We start from the raw sequence: 14,711 nt of genomic DNA on the forward strand, positions 1-14,711 counted from the left end.
GTTAGGCTGTAGTCACAACTCCATAGTGTCCATGGCTTATGGCTACACAAATATATTTATTCTGCATGTTGAATGGCTGCAGTGGGTCAGCAGGTAAGTTCTATTTATTGTAGTGGCTCAGGGAATATCTCAAATTTCCTGGTTGTCATGTCAAAAGGAAGACTTTGGACAGTCTCACACTGGCAATTAAATATGCAAGTCTGAGGTGACTCACATCCCTTCTGCTTGGTCACATGGGTCCACGCATCTGCAAGGGACTAAGGAGGTGGAATACTGGAAATAGTTTAGGCCACTAATGGCTACCAGGGTTGGTTTCCAATAACAGATTTCTGGAGATCAAATAATTGTACCTCCCCCAATCTCTTCTAGTATCCTGTTGGCAATACCCATTGACACTGATGAGTTGTGGGACTGGCCTCCATATATATACCTTTATTCAAACTGCAAAGGAGTTGTTTTCTCTATCTGAAAAAACAGAGTACATAGATATTCAGCTCTTACACTTAAATTCTACTTAAAGATAGAATCAAAGGGGTTTAGAGCTAAGGCTTGGCAATACTATGGTAAAATTTATTGTATTGATGGTATTGATTATTTATAATAAAATATTATACCTTTGTGAATATCTATTGGGATATTAAAACAATGGCTTTAAAATAATTTTCTTTTAAAAATGCAAGTTTTGGGGATGTCTAATTCTCAACAGCTAGAAGAAGGCACTGTAGGATTATAGCAAAGAGCTTTGGAAGCAAGCCTACCTGAGTTCAACTCCAGACTCTGAAATTTTCCCGGGTTTGGCTTTGGGTTATTTGGTTAGATTATTCTCCTAAATCTCAATTTTCCCATTTTAGAATACAAATAATTAAATGCACGTACCTTAGCTGTGATGACAAAATAATACATGTGCGATTCTTCTGCTCAGGAAAAGTTGGCTAGCATTGTCATTATATGAATCAATCTCAAGATAGGATCAATGACACAGAAGCTGGATCCTACTCATGTTTTAATTTTATACACATTTTCCAAAAGTAAAAATCTCTTAAATGCCTCTCCTCAATTCTAATTCCAATAATACAATTGTTTTACACATTTTTGTTGTTGCTGCTGAGAAGGGTAGCCCTCAATACATATATAGATTTTCATTATCAAAAAACGTGCAGGTTTTGCTAAAGAGCAAGTTTCTCGGCAAGCAAGGCACCATTCTTAAGGAAGTAGGGAAGGCGTTCTTATGTCTGAGTGACTGCAGGGCTAAAATGCCAAAGACGGAAACTTTGAAACTTAGTCCAAAGATTTCACATCACCTTAAAATTAACCTTTACCTTACAGCGAGGGAAAAAAGTAATTGCAAAATAAAAGTTATTTTTATGGTTCCCACAGCCCTTATGCATACACAGGGGGATATTATTTGGAATAGTTATGAAAAGCTCCCTGTTCCCAGTAAGCTCCCCGCCCGTGCTACCATGATGCCATCTGAGTTCTTCAGGTTTCATGGTGATGCATTTAGGGGTCTTTCTAAAAGGGAAAAGTAGGCTGCAGAAAGGGTCTCTTTCTAGCTCCTAGCAAAATTAGCAAATGGGAAGGTCCTGTGGGAATGAGCCAGAGGCCACAAAACAGATCCTTTTGACACTGAAAGCCAAGGACCTATCTGAGCTGAGAAAGAATTCCTAGCTGTTTAGAGAGAAGGATGGGGGCATGTATGCAGCCACTTCCCCATTCTGCATTTCCTGCAGATGGAACTGCAGGGAATGTTGGGTTTTTGTTTGTTTGTTTGTTTTGGTTTTTTTGAGACAGGTCTCACTCTGTCGCCCAGGCTGTGGTATGATCATGGCTCACTACAGCCTTAACCTCCTGGGCACAGGTGATTCTCCCACCTCAACCCCTCAAGTAACTGGGACCACAGCCGTGTGCCACGACACCTGGCTAATTTATTTTAGAGAGAGATGGCATCTCCCCATGTTGCCCAGGCTTGTCCTGAACTCTCAGCCTCAAGCAATCCTCCTGCCTCAGCCTCCCAAAATGCTGGGATTACAGGCTTGGGCCACAGCACTTGGCTTCATATGGCACTATCTACTGACCTCTCAGAATCTTTCTCAACTCAAAGTTCCAGATAAATATTCCCAGTGGTCTAGGGCTAGCCCCCAAGGTGAATTGAGTTACCATCCCTGGTGAAGAGATCAGATATTGTTAATTTTCCCCATGAACGCATGAATACTCATCAGACCATGTATCTCAATGGGCTCAGATAATATCATCAGAGCACTCTGCATAGAAAGCTGGTCTTGGCAGTTGGTGCCAATGGTGAATCCAGCCCTGCTGGGGATAGTTTCAGGGCGAGGGCTAGAAGAAGGGAGGCTGCAAGGGAAGACTCCGATGGCAGCAGCTTCACTTCCTCCTGTGTGCTGTGCTTTGTCAGCCCTGCATACAAAGGGAAGGAATCTGTCCCTGTTTTTGGTGCAAAACAAAAATTATAACCTAAAACCAAACCCCACACTTCAGCTATTTACAGCACAAACTCAGGACTCAACAGTGCCAGGTGAGGTGTTTATGACAACACTCTCCAGAGACATAAATGGAAATTACTAAAATTATAGGAGACTTGGTTATTTAGGGGCAATTACACACATTTCTAAATCTGAACAACACTTGGGTAAGTGGAAGACTTTGACATTCCAGCAGCCCTTCTTAAAGCCACATGATATTAAAGATAGTTTGGGCCTAAATAAATAAAATCCAGATATGTGCCAGTATTTGTAGTCCTAAGAGTCTTAAACAGGACCACGCTTCTTAGCCTCGGAGCTCTCAGGCTTCAGCATGAGAATATTTGCCCTCCTGGAGTAGCTGCAACATTTTAGATGAGAAACCAAAATGTTTATTTGTGGAATGTAGCCTTCCCCGTGGTTTACCAAAATTAGAAAACTAGCCTTTTTCTATGTCTGAATTATATTTCCTTCCCATCACAGTATTGTAATGCAAGGAATATATATGCTTCAGTAAAAGGACTACATAAGCATATATTCCTAAAAAAAATACAGTTCATGAAAAAGAAAGATTTTACCTCAGACACATAACAAATAAGAGATGTGTCGGATTTATGTTTATTCTTACTATTGTCTAAAAGTTATAACTACCAACATTTGGTTACTCTCATTGCTAAAAATTATAGTGGCATTTATATACCTTTGTTTCCATTAGAAGCAAAAACAGAACAACTAACCTACAATTTGATTCCTAAAATGATATACTGAGACCACAGCACAACCCCAATACAAGCTTCTTATCTGGACATCCACTCTTCCGGCATTCTGAGATGATTTGTGAAATTGACTAACCAAGGTCTTAAAACACTTTCAAGAAACAGAGAGCAGGAAATGGAGTCGGGGTTAATGGACAGTGGTTAAGGCAGAGCAAGGAGAACACAAGGATACAGAGAGAAATGCTAATAAGAGAGAGAGAGACACCTAAGCATGAGAAACAGAAAAAAAGAAAGAAAACCTTGCTCCCCTGCTGGCTCATCTTCCTATTTCAGAGCTCCCAGACCAAAACGATTCAAAACTAGCATGCTTTCTACACCATCTAAACATACATTCTGGGTGGTTAAATGCCTTTTTCAAAATATAAAAGAATTAGAAGAAATTATAAATAAATTATCTTGGGATATGGAAGTGCTTTCTGAGCATAATTCCAACGGCATAAATCATACAGAAAACATTTATACATTTTTACTTCCGTACTTTAAAAAACCATAAACAAAATGTAAAGGTAACTAACATATAAAGAATATATGGTCAGTACATAGGACAAAGGTGTCATATATGAAGAAATACAGTGGGTGAGGTGCCTGGAGAAGTGGGACAGGGGGTGTTCAACTCCAGGTTCAGAGACTGGGGAAACTGATGAGTATCTCTGAGCAGGGAAATGGCTTTATGAAGGCAGCGCTCAGGTAATGTAAGTTTGAATTGGAACAAAAAGACATGAGCAAAATACATTATGAATTATGCACTACGAATCACAGCCAAGCTGGCCTACCTGCTGTTGTTACAAATGCACTCTGTATTTTACTACCTCTGTTTTTGATCAAATTACCCCAATGGCCTTTCCCCTTCTCACTATGGATCCTTTAAAGCAAAACTCAAAAACCACATACTTTGCAATTCCTGACTGCCTCAGAGAGGAGAATACAGTCCTCCTTTCCAGCCCACTCGGATTACACAGAATGACAAGAATCACACCAGTTATCTTTTTTACCTTCTCTATTAGATTGATTGATTATATTTCTTCATATCCTTCCCGTAACGCAGACGCCTAGTAAATAGTAGAAAATTAGGGTTTGGATGCAAACAAAAGGCTTTCCGAGACAGGAGGTTGGTACGTTTCCATCAGCATAATCCTTTAATAAGTGACTATATTAGCACTCGGTTCAAATGCTGAGACAGTGCCCTGGTTCAGCCTTAATGTACGGATATCAAAACCACGTCCGGTGGGGTCCCTAGCAGAAGCCGACCAGACGGAGGGTGTTGGGGTAGCTCTTGCGCATGCTCATGCATTTTTCCTGGTCAATGTACAGGGAATTGGCTTTGACAGCCAGGTCATGCTCCAGGGTGGCTTTGGTGTGGACCAGCGACTGCAGGGTGTCCTCTGCATCCCTCAGGCGCTGCTGCAGGGTCTGGATGGTGTCGTCAACCTCATGCACCTCATTAACAAGGCTGCAGAATAAGGGAATGGGCATGGTTAGGTTAGCAGAAGTCACACTTCTGTAGCTTACACAACTCCAGATACATCACATTGTAACCAGTGATGCAAAGCTCACGTTTTCTTTACTTTAGGGTTTATTTATCAGCAAATGAGGGGTGCATGAAATTAATAACATATGAAGAAATATAAAGAGAATGGTGGCAATGAACCAATGGGAATGTAGATGTCCCAGGAGATAGAAAAGGATTTCATAATTAGAAAAGTATCCAGAGCATTTTAAAACTATTATACCAAGGCAATTCCATAGTTTCACAGAAATTCACAACTAGAAATCAAAGTTAGAGAGGTCACCAAGCCCAACTTCCTTGTTTTACAGACTAGAAAACAAAGCCCGAGGGTTCCGGAGCTGCCCTCTCCATCAGCACAGGGCCTACATGCATTTGTAAGCTGTACCTGGTTATCCAAGAAGCTAAGAAGGAAATACAGAGCTTCAGTGGCTGTAACAAGAAACTGGGTCCCATTTCCTGGCCCCATTCCCCTCTCACCTCCTTGAGACAGAAGAGTAGAAGCAGAGGTCCAGGAAGACCCATCTCATTATCTGCAGACACATCCTGGAATGTGCTTGCAACTTTATGGATCTCAAGGCCTTCACACACACTCCTTCTGTCTCCTACGCTCAGAATGCTCCTGACCCATTCCTCATCCCACTAATTTATCCCATCCTCAAATCCTAGGTGAACTAACACTTCTTCTGGCAGTCCCTCCCCTAACCCGGAAACCAGCTGCTGCCAAGTGTTGTGAGTTCCAAGAGGACCAAGCTTTTTCCGGCACTCAGGGTCATGTGATTGTCTGCTTGCAGCATCTACTGTCCTTGCCCAGGGCTGCATCCATAGCCCCTCCTGCAAAAACACATGCGTGCAAAAAATATTTATTGGGTGAAGACCAATTTTCATGCCCTAGGTGAAGGAGGACGTTTTTGGGAGGTAGAGAATTACCCAAAGAGATCTAATAAGAACAAGACCCAGACCCAAGGCAAAGGAGGCAAAGGCGGGATGGAGCCTGGAGCATTCACTTCCAAGCTACTTATAGGCAGCCTAAGAAGAGGAAGGCGCTTGTAAAGCCCTCCACGCAGGCTCATGGAAGCAACAGGCCATGGGAACATATCCAAGCCTTGCAGTGCCTTTCATCTTTCGAACTCTGCTGTCTTCTGCTTTCCAATGGCAAGGAGGGGGAAGAATTAAAGTTTAAGTACCAAAGTTTGGTTTGGTCTGGGGACAGTAAACACAAAATCTGAGAACTCATCAGAAAGCATATTTCTTGTTATTGTTTGGGTCAAATTGAATTTAAAAAGAAAGGCTTTATAAAGATTCCAGGGTATAAAATATCACTAGCAAAGAAACAGATCTTCGGCGAGGCTGCCGTAGACGACTGGTCTACGGGACCAGTCTGGTCTACAGGGTCTGGGATTTTTGATGGTGGGTGTTTACAATCACACGAGGCCTGTCTCTTGTCTCCTACCCTCCCTGGCTTCAACAGGAACCCTGAACCCAAACATAGGACATGGAGCAGGATGATGTATGAGTCTTCACTCGTTTCAGCCAAATATGAGTCTAGTGGTAATTTTATCTGGGAGGGAACGTTTGAAAATATACACATCAAAACATCAATGCTAAAACAAAACAAAAAAACAGGATTCAAGATACATAGAATGCAGGCAGTAAGAGTACTTGTTTTCACACTGCTGTGTGGACACAGCTAGGGATTAACACACTCCCACGTCCCTCAGCGTTAATTAGAAATATATTATTCGCCATCTTCAAGGCCCTATTTCACTCCCAATTTCCTTGTTCTTGGCTGATTGCAGAGAGCTGTTCTGTTGAAGCCACTCTTTCTCTTTCTTTCTTTTTTTTTGGGAGTTACAGAATTAAAAAACATCTTGCATTCAAATACAAATAAAGCTACCACAGTTTTGATATATATATATATATAAAACTAATATATATATATATACATATAATGTGTATATATATGCACACACATACACATATATAATATATATAAAACTAATATATATGTGTGTGTATATACATATACACATTATATGTATATATATGTATATACATATACACACATACATATATATATTAGTATATACACTAATATATATACACATGTATATATACATATACACACACATATGTATATATATACACACATATAGATATACACATATATATTAGTTTTAATATATATATACATATACACACATACATATATATATTAGTATATACACTAATATATATACACATGTATATATACATATACACACACATATGTATATATATACACACATATAGATATACACATATATATTAGTTTTAATATATATATACATATACACACACATATATTAGTTTTAATATATATACATAAAGATTATTTAAGTGGAGCAGAGCCTGGTCTGTCTGGCCTACCACCAAAAATGCCAAGAATGTTTAGAATCACTTTTGAAATAACCCATTTAGAACATTTTTAAATAAAAGTCAAAGTCTTGAAATGAAAACAGCAATTTTTCTCAGTCCCCACTCCCCTGAGTTTATGATCTTTATTTTTTCTAAATCTAGACCACCAAAGGGCTGCTTTCAGAACGATCCATTTAAGAAGGAAAGTAATCCCCTCCCCCAATAATAATCCTAAAGATTTTTGGCAAGGATATTTTAACAAGAAAACTTGACAGAAACAAAAGTAGGTTTTGTTCTAAAGTCAATAAAGGAGCAGAGGAAATAGACATACTCTGAAGTCTGCAGGAAGTGAAAGAAAAGCAAATTCTGTTTAGCCAGGAAAAGGAAAAAAAAAAAGAGTAAAAGTCATTCAGCTCCTCAGGAGAAGCTGTGAATGCCTCATTGTTTGAAAAGTCCAAAGTCCTACTAGACCACTACTCAAAACCCATTTTAAAAGCAACCCTGTGTTTGTCTAATGGCAGTATGAGCAATTTATTTGTTCCCATCTCTACTTTTGATGACTCTGCAGGTTTCTGGAGAATGAAACATCAGCTCAGCTTCTCCTAATAACATTTACATAAAGTCACAACTGATGATCTAATTCTATCAGGCCAAGTGCATGTGTGCTCACTGCTGGGTTTTTCTAAAGCAGAGAGGTGCCTCTAGCTGGCTGTCTAGGGGCCCATCTAGCCTCTGGAGTGGAGAGATGATTATCCTAAATAATAAGCTGTGCATGAAGAGGGGTTCTATGGAACCCACTTTGAGAAACATGTAGTCTGAGTGACCTCTTCTGTGGCTATGGACTAGGTAACAGCTCCACCAGGAGAAATGCAGCTCATCCTGGAAATGAAGATCGTTTGCATACAACCTAACCTAAAGCATGCTTCGTGGTAGTCAACACAGATCACATGGATGCTATACACATAGGGTGTTTTACAATAATGATCTCCTCTGTGACCCTCAGTTTCATCCTCTGTGTGAGAGAGAGATGAGGATGTAGCATTTACTTTGCCAGCTCTTCCAGGTACCTGACAGGGGAATGGTAAAATCATTACATGGCATAAATAGAACTCTGGGTGAGACAGGCAAAGATTCAAACTGAAGCTCTCTCTGACCACTAAGTGTGACCTGGCCCAAGCCATTTACCCACTCCTGCCTCAGTTTCTTCATTTGTAATATGAAGGTAATGAATGAGATCGTATAAAATGCTTAGGGCAGTGCCCAGCACAGTCAGATTAAGAGATGATAGTAGCTACTATTATCACTGCACTGATTATCACCATCATCATCTTTATTATTATTATTATCATCATCATCAATGTTGGCCTCACAAGAATCCCCTTTCCTTCCATTTCAGGAAATCCACTGTCTCAAACCACCACTTATTTCTTTATTTTATCCCTTAGGATCAATCCTTCAAGATAAGAGAATTTTATCATGGAACCAGAGCGAATGGCATCGCCCCACTGCACCGGAAAGGCTTCTGGAGTTCAGGCACTGCCACTTGGCTCCTCCAGTTGCTATCAATCTGATTTGCATGGAGTGTTTTAGGACCTAAGAATAGCAATGATGAAATCCAGAAAGAAAAGGCAGACTCACAGGTATTGGGAAATTAGAAATGAAGCCAGATTCTGGCTGGGGGTGGGGAAGGAATCTCGGCCATTTCCTTACAAGTCCATCCCAGAAGGAATCTTCAAAGTTAAAAATAATAATAAAATTCATGTAGTGTTTAGTAGATAAACTGTGGGGCCAGATTCTTCCTGCTGTGTATATGTAGGAGCTGTGCTCGATGAAGACCAGCTGGCTTTAATTTCTACTGAAAATGAAACACATTGAAATCAACTTAAATGAGACCCTCAGCCACAAAGACAGCAAATAAGTAGATAGGGGTCAGTGGAATTGGTACTGAAAGCCCCTTTTCTGTCGGGTACCCCGTGCTGAGAAACACACAGAAAGTCACAAACGGCTGATTATAAGATAGGAGTTCTGGGAACTCTGAAGACTCCAAGGACACAAAGACCCAAAGAACCCAAAGACCACACTGGCCTCTCTGAATGAGTTAAATGCTTAATAGCACTTTTTGGGTGTGTAGCATTGTTTTTCTGTGTGTTCCTTTTGTAAGGATTTGTGGTAAAATCAACATAACATAAAAACTTTAACCTCTCTTAAGTGTACAGATCAGTGCCATTAAGTACATTCACGCCACTGGTGCGATTGTGACCGCCATCCATTGGCAGGACTGTTTCATCATCCCACACTGAAACCATCCCCATTCAACAACATCTCGCCATTACTACCATTCTCACAGAAGGCTTACATGATGCGTGTGGGCAGAAAGTATCTTTCTAAAGAGCCCGGCGCCCCACTTGGTCTGCTGGACCTCTGAGCAAGCCCCGAGCCATACCCTCGCGCCTTACCGTAGCTGAGCCATGTCTCGGCAGAGCTCGATGTTCGGCCTCCTCGTGCGCTCGTCCAGTCTGGTCTGAGCCACCTTCAGGAAGGCAGTCTTGTCCTTGATGGCCTTCTTGATGGATTCTATGGTCATTTCAGTCTGGAAAATCTCCTGCAGAGTCTGTGACAAAGAGAAGCAATTGCCTGAGGCTTTGGTGTGGTCCCTTCAACAAACTGCCTCCCACCTCTTCCCTGTCCACTCCGTGCCCAGCACCTGCCTCGACCTCGCTGATGAGGAGGTCACTTCACCAAGAGCCTCAATCCTTCCCAGCCCTGCCCCAGGGAACCCACGTGTCGCAATGGAGCTGGCATGCACCGGCTCTGGAGAGTGAGTGGCGCCTCTCTCCCCAATCCTAGGCTCAGTGACCTCGTTTTGGTAGCTGGAAATCAGTCAGCGTGGGAGTATTTCAACCACAGAAATTGGGCAAATGCTACGAACCAGTGGTTCCCTGCATGCCACCCCCAATGGCCATTGTTAATTACAGACCAGCACACATCTGTGTTTTGATAAAAGAGGTTTTGCTGGGTACGGTGGCTCACACCTATAATCCCAGCACTTTGGGAGGCCGAGGCGGATGGATAATGAGGTCAGGAGTTCAAGACCAGCCTGACCAACATGATGAAACCGCGTCTCGACCACAAATATGAACATTAGCTGGGTGTGGTGGTGGGTGCCTGTAGGCCAAGCTACTCAGTAGGCTGAGGCAGGAGAATCGCTTGAAGCCAGGAGGTAGAGGTTGCAGTAAGCCAAGATGACCATCTTGGCTGCAATGCAGCCTAGGTGACAGAGCTGGAGACTCAAAGTGACTCAGAGCCTCACTTATTTATTTATTTATTTATTTATTTATTTTTGATACTTCATCTGTGACAGAGGGTGTGGAGGGAATCTCAACTATTTTTGAGACTCCATCTCAAAATAATAAATAAATAAATAAATGAGTGAGTGAGTGAGTGAGTGAGGCTCTGAGTGGCTCTAATCTCCCTCCTCACATCCACACGTCGGTGCGTTTCTTCCCACTTTCTCTTCCTACCAACTTGAGCGTCACTCTCCTCCTCACAGAGGATTTCCCTTGCAGCAAATCAGGCTTAAGCTTCAGGGTACCTCGCTTGCAACAGAAGAGTACTGAAGTTTTGTATTCCTGACTTTATATTCTTTTTTCTTAAAGTGTCCACTCCCCCAAGTTGCATAAACACACATCTCTCCTTGGTTCCTCCTCCTCTTTCTCTGTAAGGAGAGTCCCTGTCCTATCCTCTGCAAAACCTCCCTTCTCCTGGCATCTTGATCTCTGCGCTTCCATAGCTCCACATCCACCCATTACTGTCCCTCTTCCTGGGTTGCTTTCCATGGCCTGGAGACACACCCAAATATCACCAATTTTTTTTTGAAACCCCATGTTTTACCACCACTCTCCCATCCAGTCCCAAATGAGTCCTCTGCCAAATGTATTCAACCATGGCTGTGCCCACTTCCTTTACGTCCCATCCACCCAGTCTCCCGGTGGACCCTGGATCCTGTCTCTGACTCTAGCTGCTCTCATGAAACTTCAGTTTCAAAGCCAACATCGAGGCCTCTCTGACACCTCCCTCTCCTTGAGAACTTCACCTTGTTTTCTATGGCCAAGTGTTGTCCCAACTCCCTCCTTTCTAACCACTCCTCATTCACTTCCGGTGCAAGGCTTTGGCCTTGGGTAACGTCTCTGCAATATCCCTTTGACTCTCCAGAGACCTCATGCATGACAGATTTAGCACTTGTGTAATCCAGGCACTCTTCAGTCTGTCACTTGAGCTTTGACCTCTCTCCCAAGCTAAAAATCATTTCACTGTTTCTATCACCAAGGCCTTCTTCAGATACTATGTGCTCCATGAAACCATCTCTATCTCTTGCCAGTGGAAACAACTGCTCCTTCTTGTAAACTGTGTTCACGTTTCATCTGTTTCTGAGGAGTTCTTTCTGCAACTTTATGATGCAACTTCCAGTTTTCTATGTGCATGACTTGTCTCTAAGACATGAGAAGGCAGCGTCAGTGTGGCATCCACGTAGGAGCAGCCCTGAGTGCCTAGCACAGTAGCTCGAGTGTACCTGTTAGGGCTGAATGGTACCTCTTCTCCCCAAAATTCCCATGCTGAAGTACTAATCCCCAGTGCCTCGGAAGGTAGCCATATTTGGAGATAGGGTCTCTGTGGAAGTGATTAAGTTAAATGAGGTCTTTAGGGTGGCCCTAATCCAATATAACTTTGGTGTCTTTATAAGCAGAGAAAATTTGGACACAGACACATACAGAGGGAAGATGAGGTGAAGACACAAGGAGAAAGTGGCCATCTACAAGCTGAGGAGAGAGGCCTCAGAGAAAACTAATCCTGCCAGCACCTTGATCTCAGACTTCCAACCTCCATTAATTAATTTTCTCTCTCTCCAGTGAGAAAATTAATTTCTACTGTTTAAGCCACACAGTCTGTGGTACTTTGAGTTAGCGCATCCCTAGCAAACTAACATATCAGTAAATAAAAATTTATTAAAGAAGGAACTCTGTCACAGTGGCCTTCTAAAAGGCCTTCAGAATGTCTTCTTATAATTGATAGTGTCTGATTCCATTAACCTTCTCATCAACATCTTCTGCAACCCGTATTCAACCTACTTTTCCACGTTCCTCTCCCAGGACACAAACTATCTACACCAGCTACACATCAGTCTCCTTGCAGACCTCAACTCAACCTCTGATTTGCTGCCTCCAAGGCTTTCTTCAAGATGTAGCTTCACCTGGAATGTTCACTTCTCCCTCCAAACCCCAAAAACACTTTCAATATTTGTTATTTGCTAATGATGATTTGCAATATTCTATTTGTATTAATTGTTCGTGAGCTTTCCCTATGCAAGCATTTCTTCTCCACAATGTAAACTTCCTAGGAACAAAAGCTACATTTGATGCTTCTCTCTGCCCTTCACAGCACAGAACACACCGTCTGGCTCAACTAATATTTGTTGCATGAAGCAGGCACCACGAGAAGGAACGGTAGACCACTGCAGCCTGAGAAAATGTGGTTCCCTCAACTGGGTAAAACCATCGTAGGCAACATGGCTCGTGATGCAAGTTTCTTAAAAATAAAAAACAACATTGCTCGCTTCGGCAGCACATATACTAAAATTTGCACAATGCATAGAAGGTTGGCGTGGGTCCTGAGCAAGAATGACATGCAAATTCATGATGCATTCCATATTTTTTTTACAACAGGTAATGACAATACATGATATAGTGTCAAATAGCTAGAGAGAGGATATTGAATGTTTCCAACCCAAAGAAATAATCAGTATTTGAGAGGATGGAGATGCTCGCTCATTACCCTGACCTGATCACTATACATTAAATGTGTCAAAATATCACTGTCCACCCATGAATATGTACAATCATTTTTTGTCGATTAAAAAAACTACGATAAACTATATGCAGCGTAATCCACAGAAACCTTAAGAGCTCACTGATATTAAGGAAAGGAAGAGCTCCTTGTTTATCTTGAAACATATAAATTCTGCTGGACTCCTTCATTTTATAGTCATTGTAAAACTCCTATGCTTAGAGCACTTAAAATTTTTGAATATCAGAAACACTTTGAACTACCTAACAGCTTCCTGTATTTGGTTTTGTATTCCAGAAAAAGGGTCTGAAATAATTTAACAGAAAACATTTCTACCATATGCTATAATAATAAATTCACTTCCTAGCTATATACAGTGATTCATTAAACTTTAATAATAATATTTTTGTTTCTATTAAAGACTAAGAAGCTTTCATTACATAGTGCCTTCTTTGTGTTCCAAATACCAGTGGATTCCAATTTCATTTTGACACCTGGCTACCTGGCTGAAATAAATGGCACACTTTGTGCTGTTTTAAATTTTTCTTGCTCTGTGTGGCCAGGCGGTCATGTGCCTGTGGTGCCTCTCTGGGAGTGGTGAGAGATTTGTGGTCCCAGAGCACACCACTCAGTCCAGGTCAGCTACGGGATACCACCGGTGGTTGATTTACCTTTGCTAAGTGCATCTGAATCTTATTCTTAGCATCTGCAGTCTCTGCAATGCGATTGGTGAAACACAAGTTCACTTTGTTGAATTGATTCCACATCTCATTGGCAGTCACAACCAAGAGGTTTTCAATGTCGTCTCTTAGCTTAGCGGAAGCTGCCCGTTCACTCTGGGAGCGGAGAATATTGTCATCTGTAAATTTGGCCCAGGACTCGGGCACTGAGATACTGAAAAAGAAAAGCAGAACCAGACAATGGTGACAGTGATGAATCAGCCCACAGGATCGCTAGGCAACCATTTATCCTGTGACAGAGAAACCCCCAGCTCACCGATCCTAGCTTCACTATATAAATGTAAATATCAGAGTGAAGCTTGTTTTAAACTTTTCTTAATTATTCCTTATTTTACTGCTAATCAGTTTTCTATAAATCTAAAGCATAAGCTCGTTCTTCTGCCAGTTTCGGGGGGCAGAAGGATTAATGAATGATGAGAATGTGTAGGTTCATTATAAATGTGTCACACATCACATCAATCAATAAGCGTAAGACAGAATATTCAACCTCAAGGGTAATCAAAGAAGCATTACAGAAAACAGCATAATAAGGAAATATTAGCAAGAGTAGAGAAAATGATAATTTCCAGTGCTGGCGAGTATACTTAGAAAAAGTTTCTCTCATATCTTACAGATGAGAACGGTGAATACAACCTTTGTGGAGGGTAAAAAGGCAAGAAAAGCCTTTTATCCAAATGTTTCCAGAAACTCCACTTCTAGAAATGTATTATAAGGGAACAATATACCCAAAGATTTATGTATGAGGATATTCATTTCAGCAACATTTATGCTAATCCCTGAAAAATTAGAAACAACGTGCATGTTCAAAAGTTTAAAACAAAAAGGTAGGCTGGGTGCGGTGGCTCACGCCTGTAATCCCAGCACTTTGGGAGGCTGAGGCGGGTGGATCACGAGGTCAAGAGATCAAGACCATCCTGGTCAACATGGTGAAACCCCATCTCTACTAAAAATACAAAAAATTAGCTGGGCATGGTGG

General features: G+C 41.5%; 1 protein-coding gene, 1 long non-coding RNA gene and 1 other non-coding gene across 3 annotated transcripts in view; 2 read left to right on the forward strand and 1 right to left on the reverse strand.

Moving 5' to 3' along the window:
* Positions 1-12,911, forward strand: part of LOC144582872 (uncharacterized) — a 42,093-nt gene extending 29,182 nt beyond the window's left edge. Inside the window, exons 3-4 of the long non-coding RNA XR_013536393.1 lie at positions 8,600-8,794; positions 12,591-12,911. This is a non-coding gene — a long non-coding RNA (uncharacterized LOC144582872). The remainder of the gene's footprint in view (positions 1-8,599; positions 8,795-12,590) is intronic.
* The window catches only part of TEKT3 (tektin 3), a 39,785-nt gene continuing 26,060 nt past the window's right edge, over positions 987-14,711 (reverse strand). Inside the window, exons 6-8 of the mRNA XM_002747887.7 lie at positions 13,667-13,889; positions 9,611-9,765; positions 987-4,703 (exon numbers count right to left, since the gene is read on the reverse strand). Coding sequence (XP_002747933.4) covers positions 4,487-4,703; positions 9,611-9,765; positions 13,667-13,889 — 595 coding nt within the window. The 3' untranslated portion in view covers positions 987-4,486. The remainder of the gene's footprint in view (positions 4,704-9,610; positions 9,766-13,666; positions 13,890-14,711) is intronic.
* Positions 12,758-12,864, forward strand: LOC118154287 (U6 spliceosomal RNA). Its single transcript, XR_004744166.1, has one exon. It is a non-coding gene; the product is annotated as a U6 spliceosomal RNA (small nuclear RNA).

This window comes from Callithrix jacchus, chromosome 5 (genome assembly GCF_049354715.1).
Source record: "Callithrix jacchus isolate 240 chromosome 5, calJac240_pri, whole genome shotgun sequence".
Classification (NCBI taxonomy): domain Eukaryota; kingdom Metazoa; phylum Chordata; class Mammalia; order Primates; family Cebidae; genus Callithrix; species Callithrix jacchus.